At 42.5% G+C, this 20,224-nt stretch overlaps 1 protein-coding gene across 1 annotated transcript in view; it reads right to left on the bottom strand.

Annotated features, from left to right (window-relative positions):
* Positions 1–17,800, bottom strand: part of LOC138968023 (gamma-aminobutyric acid receptor subunit beta-like) — a 160,982-nt gene extending 143,182 nt beyond the window's left edge. Inside the window, exons 1-2 of the mRNA XM_070340584.1 lie at positions 17,760–17,800; positions 17,060–17,163 (exon numbers count right to left, since the gene is read on the bottom strand). Coding sequence (XP_070196685.1) covers positions 17,060–17,163; positions 17,760–17,800 — 145 coding nt within the window. The remainder of the gene's footprint in view (positions 1–17,059; positions 17,164–17,759) is intronic.
* Positions 17,801–20,224: the final 2,424 nt, after the last annotated feature.

The following is a 20,224-nucleotide window of genomic DNA, read 5'->3' as shown; positions in this document are numbered from 1 at the left end:
AAGTCAATCAATCAATCAATGTGAGGCTTATATCGCGCGTATTCCGAGGGTACAGTTCTAAGCGCAGGGATTTTTATTTTTTATTTTTTATTCTATTTTATGCAATTTATATCGCGCACATATTCAAGGCGCAGGGATTTATTTATGCCGTGTGAGATGGATTTTTTTTTTTTTTACACAATACATCACGCATTCACATCGGCCAGCAGATCGCAGCCATTTCGGCGCATATCCTACTTTTCACGGCCTATTATTCCAAGTCACACGGGTATTTTGGTGGACATTTTTATCTATGCCTATACAATTTTGCCAGGAAAGACCCTTTTGTCAATCGTGGGATCTTTAACGTGCACACCCCAATGTAGTGTACACGAAGGGACCTCGGTTTTTCGTCTCATCCGAAAGACTAGCACTTGAACCCACCACCTAGGTTAGGAAAGGGGGGAGAAAATTGCTAACGCCCTGACCCAGGGTCAAACTCGCAGTCTCTCGCTTCCGAGCGCAAGTGCGTTACCACTCGGCCACCCAGTCCTACATGTTTTGCTTTCAATGTACTCTCAACATACAATTATACTGGTAGCATCTGCTGATTCGGCGTCTGCTCTTGCACATACATCGGCACATTCTATCCAATTAGACACATTGTTTAAAGCCTGCGTGTTTTAGGTGCAATATGTTTCCGTTCAAAGTTGTAAATTCCGCTGTTTTCAGAGTTAACTTTACCCCATATTTCTAACTAAATGTTTTTTTCCCCAAAGTACTCCTTGCGAGAAAGCTGTACACACTGACTGGATCCCGCACTATATTAGGACACAACGTAACACTAACATATTTGAAATTCTAAGTGTTCTCGAAGTAAAAAAAACTGTACGTGTTCTTCCTGTATCTTTATTTGTTGTTGCACACAAAACGTTGAAAATCCCATGTTTGTGCGTTTGCTTTTACAAGTGTTACACCAAGTTCTGACCATGTAGACGAACTATGAAATCTATGATGCGCTCTGAAACATTCAATTATCACAAACCGTTAGTGAAGAGATGTTATTTTCACAGACAATGTTCACAGTAAGCTAAAGAAAACGACCTAGACTCTGCACGAAAGAACGATCACCATGTTACCACTTAACTTAATACATGTACACTTTATGGTAAGAAAATATTGCTTACATAATACACATTAAGCAGTTGGTGTTGCCCGTTTTAAAAAATCTCCTTTTGTTCCTGAATAAACTAGGCTTTCCAGGAAAGAAAGATGTCCAAGTTATCCAAGTTATTACACTTCAACATCAGAACCAATGGCCCGCAGGATACACACCAAGCAGCAGATGATTCGGAGCGCATTGTGGGGTGTCTCTTAGCTTTTTGTTTGTTTGTTTGTTTGTTTGTTTGTTTGTTTGCTTAACGCCCAGCCGACCACGAAGGGCCATATCAGGGCGGTGCTGCTTTGACATTTAACGTGCGCCACACACAAGACAGAAGTCGCAGCGCAGGCTTCATGATTGTCTCACCCAGTCACATTATTCTGACACCGGACCAACCAGTCCTAGTACTAACCCCATAATACCAGACGCCAGGCGGAGCAGCCACTAGATTGCCAATTTTAAAGTCTTAGGTATGACCCGGCCGGGGTTCGAACCCACGACCTCCCGATCCCGGGGCGGACGCCACTACGGGCCAACCGTGCCGGTAGTCTCTTAGCCACTAGGCCAACCGTGCAGGTAGTCTCTTAGCTGCCAGGAACTAGCATAAGTCGAGGCTCCTATATTCCCACATGATATTGATGTAGTGATAGATTCCCGGTGGTGAACTGTCCTCGGGGAACACTAATCGGAAGTAATTTGCCAACTCGTGTCACTGGTCAAAACATACTGCCTTGAGGAAGCGCTGTCAAGGTATCAATGAACTCTGAATGGTGTTGGTATGTTTTGCCTTCAGCAAGAAAGAGAACAGTTCTGATGGTGATCGCTGTGCACTTACTCTGATTGGAAGCTGCCCTCAACTTCCAAAGGGACATCCGGCCTGGTGGTGCCTTGATCTGTACTGGTGGACACTGTTGGCCCCATTCAGACCGAACTCTTCTTGAGCGAAAAGTAGAAAGTGCATTAGTTTGGAAGCTTGTCCAATACGAGGACAAAGGTGGAGACGGTGACAGCTGGTGCAGCACTTGTAAGTTCACAGCCCATATGTGACCCTCCACCACGAAATGAGTCGCATGTCACCTTTGCATGATTTTCATATTTTTACATTTTCATAAAGAGTTTTTTATGCTCTATCCAGTGGTGAAAACCGTTTTAGAAAAGAGCGAAAACTGTTTGAGTTATAAGCCTGTGACTAAGGTGACCCTTATACTGTTACCAGACACTCCCCGGACCTATATTTAGCCTAACGCAGAACCGCGCGAGGTGACATGCGACTCATTTCGTGGTGGAAGGTCACATGACCCTGTTGGGTAACAGGGTTAGTGAACAGTGTGTGAGACATGAGCTGGCACTACTATATTATGCTGTTGATAGTGTGCGTTACGCTCTGTTGTTGTTGTTTGTTTGTGTTTTACTCAGTTAATGTGCAAATATCCACTTAAAATTTAGAACAATTCCTTCGCTATGGTTTAAGTCATTTGAAAGACGATTGTTTAAGTTCATAACCCTTATATCTAATCGATTAGCTGAAACACCATCATCAGGGTTATAGTAGGGTTTTGACCCCTTCTTTGAGACACTAGTTTATTTTGAAATGAATATAGTTACATACCTTGACTCAGTCAGATCTGGTTTAACAGTTACTGAATGCATTCAGGTTTACTTAAAAACTCCACGTTCGACACAGGGAATAGAAAAAAGCTCTTAAAACAGTCATAATTTCTCATAATTATTTCCAGACATTGCCTTCAGCACTACCTTAAAACTAGACCGTGAACACACGGATAAAAAAACAACTTTTCATTTTCATAATTGTTCACAGTCCCAAACAAAATCTTGCGACAACAACCATCTGCTTCGTAAATAAGTCACAGTAACGAAACTTTACTTCTGCAGTAGAGCCAAGACTGTCAGTCACAGGTTGGGAAGCAAGGGAGATGAAAAAAGGCGTGAATATTCATGGGCATTATACTCGCTGTGACGACTATAAATCAAGATTAACCCATCTGGTCCGACTTGGTCCTAGGCCATGCCAGTCAAGGAGACCAGAGGTGATGTGCGCATAGAAAATTCAGGAAGAGTGTGTACTAGATACTATACTGTGATTATGTAATTTAGAATGCTTCTTTAATCAACTTTCTTGGACCTCACTTTCCATCCCCTTTTATCCACCTTTAGGTTTTTGTATAAAGTGACCCCCCCCCTTCCCCTCCCCATTTCAAGACATTTCAAAACCTGAGAAAATCAGGTCTTAAAAGTCAGGCAGTTTAAAAATGGGGAGACATGTACAGTTGTTTCAAAGGGCCCGGGTAGCTCAGGTGGTAGAGCACGGGACTTGTAATCGAAAGGTCGCTGGTTCGAATCCGGGCCGGGACGGACACGGGTCAACTTTATGTGCAGACCCAGAGACGGTATCCATCTCCCACCCCCGTGTCACCACAATGGCACGTTAAAGATCTTTGTCATTCTACCATAAGTGCAGATGGCTGATACCACCTAAACACGCATACATCAAAAGCCGTGAGGGCGTAAAAACTCGAATCGTATAAACCAATTTATGTCCAATATAGGTAATTAACACCTAAAAATTTACTAATCCCAGTTGTTTCTGAACAGAAAATCTGAACAGTAGGGTCTTTAAAGGAAGCACGTCTCAAATCCGGGAGTCTCAGCAGAGAGGAATTCAAATCACATAACTTTTCAAAATCAAGATTTAAAAAACCCAAAAACAAACTCAATTGCTTTATGGGACGTTTAATTATAGACAAGGCGAAACATTCAGAAGAACGTTGACCTGATGATCTTTATAGTGAACGGGCATGCACCTAATTATTATGAGACAAAGAAAATGATTTCATTGAGTAAGAGTCTTACATCTTTTTATATATCTAATTGAACGCCTTTTCTTGTTTTTACATGTTGTCAACTTTCGATTTAATTCGTAACAGGCAGAGTTCCGTTGTCCTGTTGTTCTGCAGAGTACGGGATTGAGCGTCCGGCACTTGGTATTCTTTTCTTGTGGACCTTCGCTTTCAGTATTTGCGTCGGAAAAGAAGTGATTGCTGGAAAAATGATGAGTACTTCAGTCGAAACAACATGACTAAGTGGTTGACTTCGTCTGCCTGCCTGCCTGCCTGCCTGCCTGCCTGCCTGCCTCTCTCTCTCTCTCTCTCTCTCTCTCTCTCTCTCTCTCTCTCTCTCTCTCTCTCTCTCTCTCTCTCTCTCTCTCTCTCTCTCTCTCTCTCTCTCTCTCTCTCTCTCTCTCTCTCCCCCGAGGGCTGTATGTAAAAACGCACCTGCCATTACCCTGTCAAAAAATGTGTCTTGTCTTGTCCTCTCTCTCTCTCTCCGAGTCTCTCTCTCCCTCTCTCCCTCTCTCCCTCTCCCTATCCCCCTCTCTCTCTCTCTCTCTCTCTCTCTCTCAGCCATAGAAGCAAGAGTACACCATACAGTTCGTGTCACGCTGTTGGGTTCCGCTGTCGAGATCTCAGCGCCCGCGGAGACTCTGTTAAAGGAAACACAACACTTGTTCCTCACCACACTGACAGCTCAGGAAACCTCACACCGGTCCCCAGACATACACTCGTGCAAACCTCCGACACTCCCCTACTCCACCACACTACAAGACTCCTTACTTAAAAACCTAACAGCTCCGAAATCGTCCAGCGAACGGGTCCCTGCTAAATCAAGTCAGATTCAATACGGGAGAGACAGGGCTGACTGTTTTGGGTGGATAGCTTAACCTCGACGTCAATCCTGTTCCCTTTCCGTTGTCATTCAGGCCGGGTTCAATTCTTACCCCCCTCCCGGTCTCGCTCTGTCTCTCATATCATCTTCCCTGCATCTCTGTCTAACCCATTCCACTACTCTGGGACCCCTTCTCACTACCCTTCCCGCCTCTTGTGCAAAAATCTAAATCAAGTTTTCATCTAGTTTGACCCCCGTTTTCCATTAAATCCCGATAGGTGGCGTGAAGATTGCACCCGACATCTAACGCGAGACTCGGCGAGACGAACCCAGAAAGGGGGAACCACTCTAATCGATACTGTAAGAAGAAAAAAATGGAATGGGGGAAGAGCAAGCGCCTTGTGGGATAGACCCAGCACTCATTTTGTCACCCAGAAAAAGAAACAAATCTCTTGAGAAAAAAAAGAAACTGTGAGGAATCTGAAAAAAGCGAGGATGGTAATCTGATTGCGTTGTCGAACTTAACGTGTCTCCGTTGTATTCATTCCGTTTTTATTTCAAGCACAGGTTGACGGATAAGAGTCACTTACTTACCTCCCTCCGTGTATATGTCTGGGCATGGAGAAAACAAACCTTTGTCGCCTTGTGTGAAACAATTGGAGTGGACGTATGTGTCGGATAGTGAGCGTGCAATAACTAGCCGTATATGTTATTCATCTTTGTTGACTTTGGTGCGTATCTGGTTTGCAAGAAACAATAACACACATTTAAAACAAATACTCATACCCTCCCTCCCTCGCCAAATATTAAGGAAAATGTGCATTTAGAATATCAAGTAAAGTGATGAAATAATTTAAAAAAGAGTTTTTGTTTTATTAAAACATATAAGTACAAATACGTGAAGGCAGACAGAAGAGCAACACTGCTGCTTATCAACTGTCACCCGGCCTACCAGGGTTTTTTTAAACTCGACATCTATCTGACTTTTTAACATCTGTGAGACTGTTAATAAAACGTTTTCGAAGAATTCATGTTTATGCTTATGTTATGTTAAAAAAAACATTTACACACACACACACACACATACACACACACACACACACACACACACACACACACACACACACACACACACACACACACATACACACACACACCTAAAGTGTGGATGGTTACCTAAGAGGCGGCACTGGGTGTAGTGCCTTTCTAGTGCACTTGCACTACAACAGCACTGGGTGCAGTACTCGCTCCGGCATCGAAGAATTTTGCACTAAAAAATGCACAAAATTTGACCTATTTCGTCGCCTATAGAGGACGGAAAGAATGTCATTTTGAACATTGTTATGACATTCTTTCCGTGAAAAAGGTAAATTAAACGGTGTCAATTTAACCATAAGGCAACCATCCACACGTGTGGACGGAAAGAATGTCATTTTGAACATTGTTATGACATTCTTTCCGTCAAAAAAGTCAATTTAACGGTGTTAAATAAAGCGACCATCCACACAATTAGGTTGCCATCCACAGTTTAGGTTGCCATCCACGTGTGGATGGTTGCCTTATGGTGATTTAGGCAACCAAACCTGTGGAAATATGGGTACACACACACACACACACACACACACACACACACACACACACACACACACACACACACATCACAACATATATGTATACCCGCAAAGAGCATAATTGTAAAGTTATGATGTTGCGCTATATAAATGCTCATTTATTATTATTATTATTATTATTATTATTATTATTATACCCAACTCTTATATGTACCATCATGTACAAAGACCGGCTATAAATGTGAATATCAAAACATAATAAGTAGTAACATGACAGAAAAAAGTGCACGTTGTATAATGCACACACAGTTAGCCTTTTTATCCTCTCTCTTCTGCGCTTGCTTTCTTTATGATTAAATCTCCTTCCGTTGCTCATTCTAACATTAGCAGAAGCATCGTTTTTGCACGCAGCTTGGCAAATGCCCGGATGCAAATGTCCTTGAAAGTCTGGCCTGCATATGCCTTTATAGGCTCAAATACTCACAAAAGTATGAATACAACTGAACCTATCCCAAGAAAATCTTGTGATGTCCATTTCATTGACTATACAAATGAGAAGCCTCGCTGGCTGAATTGGCGCTTGAGTTCATGATTTCTGGTTTAATCAAGAGACGAGTCTATCATTTTTTGCGCCACCTTCGCTGATTATTTACTTAACGACGTGGCAAATCTCTGGCGCCCATATATCGAGAAATGGGATATAAGTATAGAGAGAGAGGGGGGTGAATATAACATTATATACCCCTGTTGCTGGTACATCATGTATTTTGGCGCCGGTCCCGGGCTGTCCAGTTCAGAAGACACCGCCGATGTTTCATGTCGGTTTCGGCAACACCACCCGCCCTTTGACAAACCTTCCTCTCCTTTCATTTGCATCCGGTGGCTACTAGTTCTGGACACAGCTGCACGTCTCTGATGTCTGAAGCCATCGGAGGACATTACCAGACCGCCCTGGGACGTTTAGGGTCACGCTGACCTCGAGGCGAATTGCTCCTTAATTCTTCTCCCAGGATTTTATTTTGCAGCGATCGGAGTCGTGCTAACCTGAATGTGAGCGGATTGCAATTGATTTCGATGCTGTTTGTTTGATTTGTATTTCACTTGTGCTTAGCCTCACAACAATCTTTCTTTATTTGGTGTTTAACGTCGTTTTTCAACCGTTCAAGGTTATATTGCGACGGGGAAAGGGGAGGGGGGGAGGGGGGGAATGGGATAGAGCCACTTGTTAATTGTTTCTTGTTCACAAAAGCACTAATCACAAAATTGCTCCAGGGGCTTGCAACGTAGTACAATATATGACCTTACTGGGAGAATGCAAGTTTCCAGCACAAAGGACTTAACATTTCTTACATACTGCTTGACTAAAATCTTTACAAACATTGACTATATTCTATACAAAAAACACTTAACAAGGGTAAAAGGAGAAACAGAATCCGTTAGTCGCCTCTTACGACATGCTGGGGAGCATCGGGTAAATTCTTCCCCCTAACCCGCGGGGGGTCTGATAACAATGCTGTCTGTAATTTAAAGCTATTGGGGCTTATGATAGTTTCTTTTCTTTGTTGAGTGTGCAAATGTTCTGCAAGTATTTCATGGATTCTATGGGATAATTTTTAATGCAACATATAAAAACTATATAATAACTATAAAATATAGCTCAATAATCAGTCATATGCTGAATGCATCATGCAAATTCGATGCAAATGTAACTCTAATGGAAAACTGATGAAGTCTCCTTTACAATCCAGACTCTTCATATTCTTTTTGCATCGATTTCTTTCCGGTTGTCAGTAATCCAAATGTAAATAAATTTGGCTGATCAAGAAGCTAAATTCGCAGCACTTCGGAAAGATAATTAAGGACCGTTTAGAAATTATCGATGCAGCTGCTGTGTATTTAAAGGCACAGTAAGCCTCCCGTAAACCATCACAGATACGGTCAGGCTTTTACACACAGTACAAACACCCTTTCATTTAAACACTCACCAATTGAGAACATCCTAGGTGCCCTCCGTAAAGAGCGAACAATTTTCAAAGAATTTATTTTTGCGTGGTTTATCTTACCCCTGAGCCATCGTGAACCCGTGTGATCCAGTTTTCCCCCTTTTCACAATGCAGTCGTCATAGTTAGTCATTTGAATGCGACTCGACGTGAGCTTATCTAGAACAGCACGTTTTTTATGCACGAAACAACGGCTGTGGTTCACAAGAACTCTAGCGATGGCTTTTGACTGTTGAGAGGAACGGCGATTTGCACTGATAAACCGGGCCGTCGTCTGCTACGACCCTTGCGTGACCCTGCTTCCGGGCTTTTCTTTTTTTAAACTTTCACAACTTCGAATTGTTCTGATCTTGTCTTAATGAAAAACGAATTCTTTTATGATTAAAGAATGTTTGTGTAACAAGCTGTCAATTTATTATTTAGATTTTAAAAGTTAGGTCTAGCGCAAAAACGAGGCGCCATTGTTCTTCAGGGCCAAGTCCACGAAAATAAATTCTTGGAAAATGTCTCACGCTCGACAGAAAGCAGCCAGGATGTTCCCGTTCGGTGAGCGTTCAAATGGAAGTATGCTTGTACTGTATTTAGACGCTCGGGGAGCTCTGTGATGGTTTACGGGAGGCTTACTGTGCCTTTAACATAACCAAACGTGAGAATTTGTTTTCTTCACTTTAGTGAAATACTTACTCGGATATTGACGACAGTGTGTTCTCCAGAAGAGGAAGAGTAAAGACGAATTGAGGATACTAAGAAAATAAAGAATTGAATTGATGGTCCCAGACAACTCGAAAAAACACCTCACGAACCAATGAATCAACAAACACACAAACAAACAAGCAAACAAATTAAGCGTACACGCAATACACGCAAACATGTGGGCATCCCGAGTGGTATAGGTTCTGTATTTATTACTTTCTACTTAAGTTCCCTGTTAAAAACAAACACACGAACAATCACACAAACAAACACACAAACTAACTGACTAAGAGTACACGCAAACATGTGTGCACCCCTAGTGATAGAGGTTCCGTATTTTCCACTTTCTACTTAACTCTCCTGTACTATGCGTAAGCTGGTCAGTTTGTCGGGCTACCAATCCTCGATAAGATGTGGCCACGCAGTCCTAAAACTAATGGTTTTCTGGGCCAGCCATTTGTTTCTCATCAACACACAAGTGCTACTCTCCCAGGCTGACCAATTTCACAGTGACACACCAGTTTGTCTGGGTCTCTGTATTGGACTATGAGTGTGCACGAGGTCAAAATTCTTTGGAAGAGATTGATAGAATGCCGCGAGAGTTGTCCTAACACTTGTGTGGGTTCCCTGGAATTCATTGTGGGAGTTCCTGAAATGTGCTGTAAGAGGTTCCTGATATTCATTGTCAGTAGAGTTTTCTGTCATTTTTGTCAGTTTCCAAGCAGCACTCTTTGTAAAAGTTTCTTGAAATTCGAATTCCCCGTGGGAGTTTCGTAGTATTATTTTTCAGAGTTTTGTGGCTTTCTTTGTCAGAGATTCCTTGTTTTCTCTGCCACTGGTTCCTGGTAATCGTTGTTGGAGTTTCTTTAATATTCTTTGTCCGAAGTTCCAAGCATTCTTTGTAAACGTTGCTTTGAACTCTTTGAACCAGGATTCTTTATGTGGGTCCTAATTTTTGTCAGTTTCCTAGCATTCTTTGTCAGAATTTGCCTAGGTCTGATTATAAGGATCACTTCTCTTTTTGCCGCAATTGACCATACCACAGTGTCCAAAAAGTCTGAATTCCAAAAATCAATAATTTTCACTTTTTCTAAACGAAGAAGCAAAAAAGTTGTAAAAGGTCAAATGAGTCAGGTTCTGCGATGTATTCCTATTTCGAGTCAGGAATAGGTGGACCTGTCATCCCTCTGAACACAAATTTTCCCACACGTCGTAACAATTAGTAGTGGTAAACAGCGCTAAGATGTATGTCATTTGTAACAGGGTTCAGGCTGCAGTGGTGTCTGTTGTAAAAATTGGGACATTGAGAGGGGAAGAGGGGGTGGGAGGGAAAGAGAGAGGGGGAAGGCAAAGAGGCAACCTAAAAATAATATCATTTTGACAGACTGCTATTGTCGCAAACACACACGCACACACACACACACACACACACACACACACACACACACACACACACACACACACACACACACACACACACACACACACACACACACACACAGAAGGAGGTCAAGCGAACCACAATCACATTTTTAGAGAAGTCTCTATACTTGATAGACGCCTACGCTGCATTCCTATAGATTTCGGCTTGAAACTTACATTGTGACATAAGCATGCATGCACTTTGTTTGTTGGTTGTTTCTTTGGTTTGTTTTTTGTTGTTTTCACAATGTGACATCATCCTACAAATGATAACGCCCGAAATAGCCCGAATTCCGCGGAACCATCACTTTTGTTGCCTCCGCCTCCGCCTTTTTCACAGGCAGCCCTTCCCTTTACTGCGTGACAGCAGCAAACGCTGTCTCAGTCTTGTAATGTTACCGTTTTTGTCCAGTTTCCGTATATGCATGTGTGAAGGTACGTTATCCTGAAAAGTCTGGCCGTCGTTCCAAAAGTTAAAAAAAACTGCCTCCCTTCCCCTGCCCCCCCCCCTCTCCCTCCCCCCCTCCCCCTCCCTCCCTCCCTCTCCTTTTTCATTTGCTACTTGGACATTAGGCTTTCTACTTTTCTCATGCGGTGACATCTTCCACCAGCATCTCCCCCTTCTCACCCACTAACCACCCCACCCCCTTCATTCCATCCTTCAACATTTTTTTTCTCCAATTTCTGCTGTAAAAAAAATCGCCTCCACATTCCGATTTCCTAATAACCAGCCTCCCCCCCCCCCCCCCCCCCCCGACCCAAGCAACTCCCACACGCTCTCAGTCAAGAGAAGCAGCTAACGTTACTAAAATTGGAGAAGAGGGTATTTTTCTTGCGTCAAAGAAGGCAGTGGGTTACTTTTCAGAAGAAAACCCGTGTGACCGCTCCCTACATACCAGGCAATGTAACAACTTTTCTTTCTTCCTTTTTTGCGTAATGATAGGACCCTAGAACTTCCTTCATTTTCACCCCAGTAGCCCAATCCTTGCCATGGACAAATCATCTTTTTTTTTGTGGGGACCGTAGAATCGACAGACAATCGATAAATCTCATGTCTGAAGAATAAATAGCTAGCTATATCTGGTGTAATAAGACGACGACGAATTCATTCGCGCTGCGATGGAGGGGTCCCTGTCCCTCTGGATTTGAGCCAGTACAAACCAGAGTCCTCAGTACGTACATGATTCAAAGTTTCGTCGGCAAGGGACTTTCTGAAATTATATTTCAACAAAATGCTCGGAGAGTACCTTCCTTGGTCTTAGAGAGAGCTCTGCGAGTGTGTAGTGGTTTTTTCATTAGTATGAGCGTAAAATGCAACGGCAGAAATTTCTCGAACACTTTTGGTACCCACAATGGGCTTGGTCGGTATTTAGCAGTATCAAAATGGGGATAAGAAGTTCAGAGACGTTCGCAAGGTTCGTAAATAAAAACAGGTAAGAGCTTGAAACCATCTTTGACTGGGTTCGTTTTTTGAGTCGTCTGTCCCCGTGGATGCATGCATTCCGTATGTTCGCATGGGTGTGACTTCTGAAATCAGCAGCGAGTAATTTTATGAGTGTACTAGGGAGTACTCAAAGATGCAGACCAGCTCGTGTCTTGAGTGTGAATACATACAGTGACACTTTCTTTCTTTATTTATTTGGTGTTTAACGTCGTTTTCAACCACGACGGTTATATCGCGACGGGGAAAGGGGGGAGAATGATGGGATAGAACCACTTGTCAATTGTTTCTTGTTCACAAAAGCACTAATCAAAAATTTGCTCCAGGGGCTTGCAACGTAGTACAGTGTATTTACGTGAGCCAAAAATTGACTATATTCTATACAAGAAACACTTTACAAGGGTAAAAAGAGAAACAGAATCCGTTAGTTGCCTCTTACGACATGCTGGAGAGCATCGGGTAAATTCTTCCCCCTAACCCGCGGAGGGTATACAGTGAAACCTCGGTTCTCAGACCCGTCTCCACAGCCCCACCCCACCCCCGTTGGTTGACATTAAGATCCGATCTTCTTATCAGGCTTCCTCTTTCTAATGTCAGCAGCTTACCTTCGTTTTACGAATCCCTCAATTTTAAGACCATCTTTTTTTTTACACGTTTGGGAGTCTCAACAGGGAGATCTATCACTGTACCATTACTTATCTCATACAAAGTAATTGGTAACAACTGGTTGTGCACAAAGATTCAAAGCAAGATCGAGCTAGTCCGTAATTACTGAGATCGTCACCGTTTGATTTCCCCTTTAAGGTTAAGCTCGATGACCTCATGCATACTAATGTCAGAGCACGTGAGGCCTTAGTTCGGTATCGTGATTGAGAATGGTGAATGCGCGAACTGACATTCAACGTGATAAGACAAAGGCAGGCTGAAATATACAATCTCTCCATTTTGACTTCCGTGTAACTAGCATTAGACAGTGAACGTAGGTCACTGCAGTTTGTGTGCTTCTATTAGACTACTTCAAATGACACCTTCACATATCAACGATCATTCTTCAGCTTCGTAGGGAAAGTTTATCGGCGTCGCTTACTTTGAACACTGCATTGAAAAGTACGCTTGCGCTTTTCTGAACTTTTTAATTTTAGGACAACAACTTCTTTTTTTTCTTTTTGAATTTGCCAAGCACATCATGTGGGTGGACAACAACTTTTGAATCATCACGTTAACGTGCCACTAGAAGTAAGTCGGGTTTAATTACTCCACCTTGCTCGGATACCTCTCTTGTCTATATTTCAGAGAAGGCTACTGCTGTCAGAAATATTGGCCAGAAGAAAATGCCATGGTGTCTTCAGCTCATTAGATCCAGGTGTACTTTTTTCAAGGGACCTCAGAACGGTTATTTAAGAAGTGCTCGAAGACCATCTTGGGTTTTGAGCTGGACAGCAAAAAAAGGTGATCGAACACAAAAACCAACATGCAAGCAATAAACAAGAAAGTTCATCATCAAGGATGCTGTGCACATTAGTCTCCTGCAACCAAGATATATTCGAACTCATGACAAGAGATATAGTTCTCAATACCAGCAAAGGCATTAAATCTCTTCTTTAGTCAACATAAGCCCTGACACCTGAATCGTATTTTCAAAACTGCCCCTGGAATCAAGGGACGTCTTCGGGTGCAGGCGTGTTTGCAGTTCACAAAGTTGTAGGGGTATTGCAGCTGTAAAGTGCAAGCGTGCTAGTGCCGAAAGAAGTATGCGTGACTGTCGCTCTTTAGTGGGAAGCGGACTTTTTTCTTTGTTTGTGTGTGGAAAGCTCCGCTTCCAGAAGAAGGAACGGAATACAACTGAGAAATGTACACATGTAAAAGTACAAGTCGTAATTAGCTGACAGACGAGCAGGCAAACTGACACAAAAACGGACAAACACAAACATGGACAGACGTAAAAGTCAACTAGAAAGAGAGGATGACAGGAAACAGTATGGACAGAAGATACTAAAGAAAGAATCAGAGTTGCCCATGGGTGGTTTTATTTTTTCAGAGTCGTATGCTGGAGTCGCGGTAGGTTTGTTCTTAAATCTAGTATGTAAGTTTTCTTACAAAACTACAAAGAGTGCACACAAACAAACCCCCACAAAGTGATGGAGAGAAAAGAAACCATGCAAATAAGAGATAAAGAGTCCCGGCGACAAACAGACTTAACACATCAGTCTTGTGCAAAACGGAATTGCACTCTGGGAACTTCAATGGGAAAAGAATCTCGGGGAGGGGAAAGAGGGGCAAGGAAGGGGGACTGAGTGAAGCAAACAAGAGTGACAAATTACGACAATATTGGAAAATCAGTGTCGGCAATGGGGGAAAAAAACCTGCAGCGCTGCCAGCAATGCGAATTTGCAATTTCATGAATTGCATGGAACTGTGTTTTGCTTCCCGCCAGAAACAAATCAGGGCAAAACATCCTAAAAATAAAACGCATCAAAAGTGGGACTGCTTTTAAGATGCAAAAACGCTTCCTATTCTCCGGAAAATCTGATTTAATATTTCTCCCATTTGACTCGAATAGCACGCTACAGATGAATGAAGGTTAACGTGTTCCCGAGATTAACGGATGAGCTACACCACTTGTGGATCATGAAAACCAGCAGACAGAAATAAAACCTCTGTTGAGTCTAGGGTTGTTACGTTAAAAGACAAATTCGGTCAAAACTGTACAAGACTTCATGTTAAATGTTATGCTCTGATCCAACTGTTTGCTGATTATTCATGGCAAACGAAGAATATATCACAGCTAAAGGATACGGCGACCATTGAGAGCTAATCCGATTCATCTTTTTTTATCACGATAAGGACGTTAACAAAAAAAGTAGTATTCGTCTTGGTCGTGTGTGTGTGTGTGTGTGTGTGTGTGTGTGTGTGTGTGTGTGTGTGTGTGTGTGTGTGTGTGTGTGTGTGTGTGTGTGTGTGTGTGTGTGTGTGTGTGTGTGTGTGTGTGTGTTAGCGTGTGAGTGTTAGAAGTAGTGTGTGGGAGTGTTTGTGTGTGTGTGGGTGTGTGTGTGGGTGTGTGTGTGGGTGTGTTTTATGGTTATTTTCTGTTACGCAAGAGCAGTTTTGTTATGTATATTTCAAAACTGCAAAGACGCCGTGACCTGATATCTGTCAAAACATTTGGAAAAATATGACATCTTTCTTTAATATAAACATGACGGAAGAATTAAATTCCTATTTTCATACCTAGCTTTTAATGACCGCAGTGTATTTTAACGTACACGTCAGAGAGAAGGGGCAAGTTGGACAGTATGCATGCCATAAAGGATCCCCTGTATTCTTAATTTCTATATTACAGACGTGACATTGGACAGTACACGGTTTTCTTAAAATAAGGGACAGCTTACTTCGTCCAAAAAAGGTCCCCTTACCACGCACACACACACACACACACACACACGCACGCATGCACGCACGCACGCACGCGCACACACAGACACACAGACAGAGACACACACACACACACAAACACACACACACACACACACACACACAGAGACACACACACACACACTGGAGATCGATACAACGTTAAGCCACTTTAATAAGAAAAACAGTTTTAAATGGGGGAAAGAACCTGCAGAGCCACACTGCAAGAAACGAATCTTGCAAACGTAATTAAAACAGACCACCCTACCCTCTTGAACACTTATCCTTGCGCTTGAGGGCACGACATAAACAAATCAAATAAATGTGAAAGGGCAAAATATAGAACAAGCACGCCACCTGTAACCATTACAACAGGAGCAAAACAAAAAGCAATGTGACAGAACACGAAACAAAATAACAACAACAAAAGAAGAAAAGGCGTTTCTGCCTTTTTGAAATAAACTTTCATAACAAACCAAATAACACGAGCATGACAAGAACGGTCAGAAAGGATGTGACGTTGTTTGCGGAAGTGGTTAGCGCAATAATGGGATTCTGGGAACATGAGCAGCAGGGACACGCAGACGTGGTATCCATTTTTCCCTCTGATCACCACAAATCAATGTTGATTTTAAAAGGTCAGGAGGATCTCGGCTCCCCTTGTGTTATCCTCTGTAATGTGTGATGACATCCTAAGAGGAATGTCATTTGTGCTCTCCCTCATTTTGACCCAAGACCGTTATTTCGATGAACAAGATAACAGCGAAAATGTACTCACCAGTGCAAGAAACACGAACAATTAACACGGACCGGTTTCGACGATTGTCTTCGTCAGCAAATACAATACTAATACAAGAAGAAACAACAGAAAGAAAAAGAAGAAATCAGCAAAGAAGAGGACAGACAGCAAATTTCGTTTTTCTAAAAAAAAGTATTTCGATGGTTGTGGGGGATCCAACTCAGCTTTCCCTTGAAAAAGGTCAGACCTCCAGTTCGAAATAAGAAAGTATCAGCTCGATAGATCCAAGAATTGAGGAAACTTTAAGGTTGTTTAGTCCAAAAACCGTCCGATCCATTCAATAACCTCAATTGGATCTCTCAAACCTTGGATACACTTGCACATAAAACTATGTGACCCTCCACCACGGAATGAGTCGCATGTCACCTTTGCATGATTTTCATATGTTTACATTTTCCTAAAGAGTTTTTTTATGCTCTATCCAGTGGTGAAAACCGTTTTAGAAAAGAGCAAACACTGTTTGAGTTATAAGCCTGTGACTAAGGTGACCCTCACACTGTTACCAGACACTCCCCGGACTTATATTAAGCCTAGCGCAGAACCGCGCGAGGTGACATGCGACTCATTTCGTGATGGAGGGTCACATATATGGGTCTCGTTGAATCAGAGACTATGGAGTCCAGGCATCGCTAGATCTAGCAAGGTACAATGAACGAACGCACCCATGGATCCATCTTCTGTTCGAGCTCGAATGTATGTTGAATGATCTAAACCAAACGTTGTTTGAAATAGAAAACTGAAACTTATCCGAGCTCCCAGACTATGAATCCAAGGGTTAATAGATAAGGTCCAATAAACAGATCAATGGATTTGCCAACTGTTGGAGATCAGGTGCATGTCGATCGATGTTCTTTGAAATACAAACTCAAAGGCAATAAAACAAAAAAAGTTCCTACCTCCAAAGCTGGGCCTGAGACGTATGTCATAGTCGTTCAGGAGGCGGTCGATGGTCAGTGACACATTCTTGAACTGTTGAATCTCCATCTCGTCCAGCTGACCACTGAAACGTAAGCAAAACGAACATTCTAGAATTTGTACAAAGCAGTCTGATATTTCTGGAGTAACCCTTACTTTTTACAACCCCGAAGAAGGCAGCGACAAGCTGTCAACATAATTATTGATTAAGAATTTACCAAACTTGGTTACTGTTGTGTTCTCTAAGTGTTGAGTAAGTGTAATCAGAAATATCTTATCTTTGCTATAATATCTTAACATAAGATCATAGAGCTACATTATCTAACTATTTTATAAGTCGGACAAAGATGAGGCCTGTATAACATTCCTTTACAATACACTACACGACACGACACGACACGACACGACACGACACGACACGACACTACACTGCACTACACTACACTACACTACACTACAATACAATACAATACAATACAATACAATACAATACAATACAATACACCATCATACAATACAATACAACACAACTTCATCATATAAGTTTCATCCTTTTGCATTGCCATTGAAATCACACTAGACACGACTCCGGTCTTGAAGCTCGGTAAGTTTTAAGTGTAAAGTACCGACTGATCCTCCTTGAGGTGCAGGATATAAGGCAGCGGCGCAGACACGAATCACAGCTGCTTCTTCCCTTGGGTACCACGCGCCTCCATCCCCATTACACTCTCACGACCATGCCCCCTCCATCCCCACCCCGCCTTTCCCCATCAACAATAGGGCAAAGTGGGTTAAAATGACCGAGTTCTTCGCAACGTAAGCATCAACAACTCACGCGTCATCGTGGTACCCCTTGGTCTTCGGTCCCGTAGTTCCCAAAAGACCACTAGCCCCGATCCTAAAACAACCAGATTAGACATCTCCTCCTACGCTCGCAGCATGCAGGCATAAGCACCAAATAGAGAGAACATCTTATTTGTAACCTGCAGCAATACGTCTAAATGGCAAAACCACAGCAGAAACCGATGTATTCTGAAATCTTTCAGCCTGTTGAGTATGTGGACACAAGCACCAACTAGGGAAACGATCTTATGTTTAAACCACATGCATACGTCTAAATGCCACAGCCAAAGCAGAAACCGATGTATTCTTAAATCCCTAGAGCCTTTGCTGCGAGTATGTAGGCATATAAACATTAAACAGGAGGAAATCAACAATACGTTAAAAAGACGACACCAAATCAGTTACCGATGTATTCTTAAATCTTTTGAGAATTTGCTGGAGTACGTCCTATCTAGTTTAAAGTATTCTATCTCGTTTTCACAAGCAAAATGGAGTTAATGCCCTTATATACTCAGCATGCTTCTCTCTTGGGTATCTTTTAGGTCAGGTCGAATCTTCATCACTGGAGGCCTCAAGCCAATGTGAGAAAATGTCATCATTCCCGATATGCACTTTCTTTCGTAAAAACCATAATGTTAAAAAAATAAAAATAAAATAAAAAAGCAAGAAAGAAAAATCGGTTTCTGTTGTCAGACTCAAGCAGGGAGGGTAAATTGTAATGTTATTTTAAGTGAGCTTTTTACGTGCGAGGTCTGGCTCGCGTTTATGTGCACACCATATGTCACAGCGGTTGCGTGGCTAGAGCATACGTTTTTTTAAGTTGGAGGACAGGGTTCGATCCCTTGCTTGCCAACGGCTGGTAGGTTATAGGACTGATCAAACTGATACATCTCACTAAGCAAATAGTAAGCGTGAGATATCAGACGAGTGTGACGTCTCACTGGGTCTTAGGATCGATGGCAAAAGACAGGGACGGGACTGTCCAATTGTGTGGCATACGTTTTTTTAAGTTGGAGGACAGGGTTCGATCCCTTGCTTGCCAACGGCTGGTAGGTTATAGGACTGATCAAACTGATACATCTCACTAAGCAAATAGTAAGCGTGAGATATCAGACGAGTGTGACGTCTCACTGGGTCTTAGGATCGATGGCAAAAGACAGGGACGGGACTGTCCAATTGTGTGGCATACGTTTTTTTAAGTTGGAGGACAGGGTTCGATCCCTTGCTTGTCAACGGCTGGTAGGTTATAGGACTGATCAAACTGATACATCTCACTAAGCAAATAGTAAGCGTGAGATATCAGACGAGTGTGACGTCTCACTGGGTCTTAGGATCGATGGCAAAAGACAGGGACGGGACTGTCCAATTGTGTGGCATACGTTTTTTAAAGTTGGAGGACAGGGTTCGATCCCTTGCTTGCCAACGGCTGGTAGGTTATAGGACTGATCAAACTGATACATCTCACTAAGCAAATAGTACCATTAAAAGGGAGGGGGGTGGGTTGTGCTACTGAGACTATGCCTTTTTAATTCAAATACACAGTTTTGTGCAATACTTGTAGAATATTTTTTTAACTTCATAGACAGCGTTAAAAATGATAAATTTCGGTCTCTGAGCAGACACTATAGGCTCTCTCTCTCTCTCTCTCGCTCTCTTTTAAAAAAATTGCTCTCTCTCTCTTTTCACTTTCTCCCTCCCTTTTCTCTCTCTCTCTCTTCTCTTTCTCTCTATCTTTCTCTCTCTTTCTTTTTTCTCTCTTTCTCTCTATCTCTCTTTTCTCTCTTTCTCTCTATCTCTCTTTTCTCTCTCTTTTCTCTCTCTCTCAATCTCTTTTCTCTCTCTCTCTCTTTTCTATATCTCTCTCTCTCTCTTTCTATCTCTCTCTTTCTCTCCAGCGGGTAGTGTCCTTTAGTGTAAAATACAAGTCGACTTAACAGGAGTTGTCCAATTTTTGGTTTAAACTCACCAAAGCGACTATCGTTGGATTACCAACACATGTAGAAGCCATCTCTCTCTGTCTCTGTCTCTGTCTGTCTCTGTCTGTCTCTCTCTGTCTCTGTCTCTGTCTGTCTCTGTCTCTCTCTGTCTGTCTCTCTCTCTCTCTCTCTCTCTCTCTCTCTCTCTCTCTCTCTCTCTCTCTCTCTCTCTCATCCCTCGAGCCCCGGAGGGAAAACAATCCAAGTTTGACAGCTAGCAAACGTAGCAGACGAAAGGAAAGTGGGCGGTTAGTTAGGTACGTGCCGGCCCATCGTTTGACACAATAATGGAGCGCTGAATGGGTTAGTCACATACCCACACAATTG

Source organism: Littorina saxatilis, linkage group LG6, assembly GCF_037325665.1.
Source record: "Littorina saxatilis isolate snail1 linkage group LG6, US_GU_Lsax_2.0, whole genome shotgun sequence".
Lineage (NCBI taxonomy): Eukaryota > Metazoa > Mollusca > Gastropoda > Littorinimorpha > Littorinidae > Littorina > Littorina saxatilis.
This window is presented reverse-complemented; position numbering and strand designations above follow the sequence as displayed.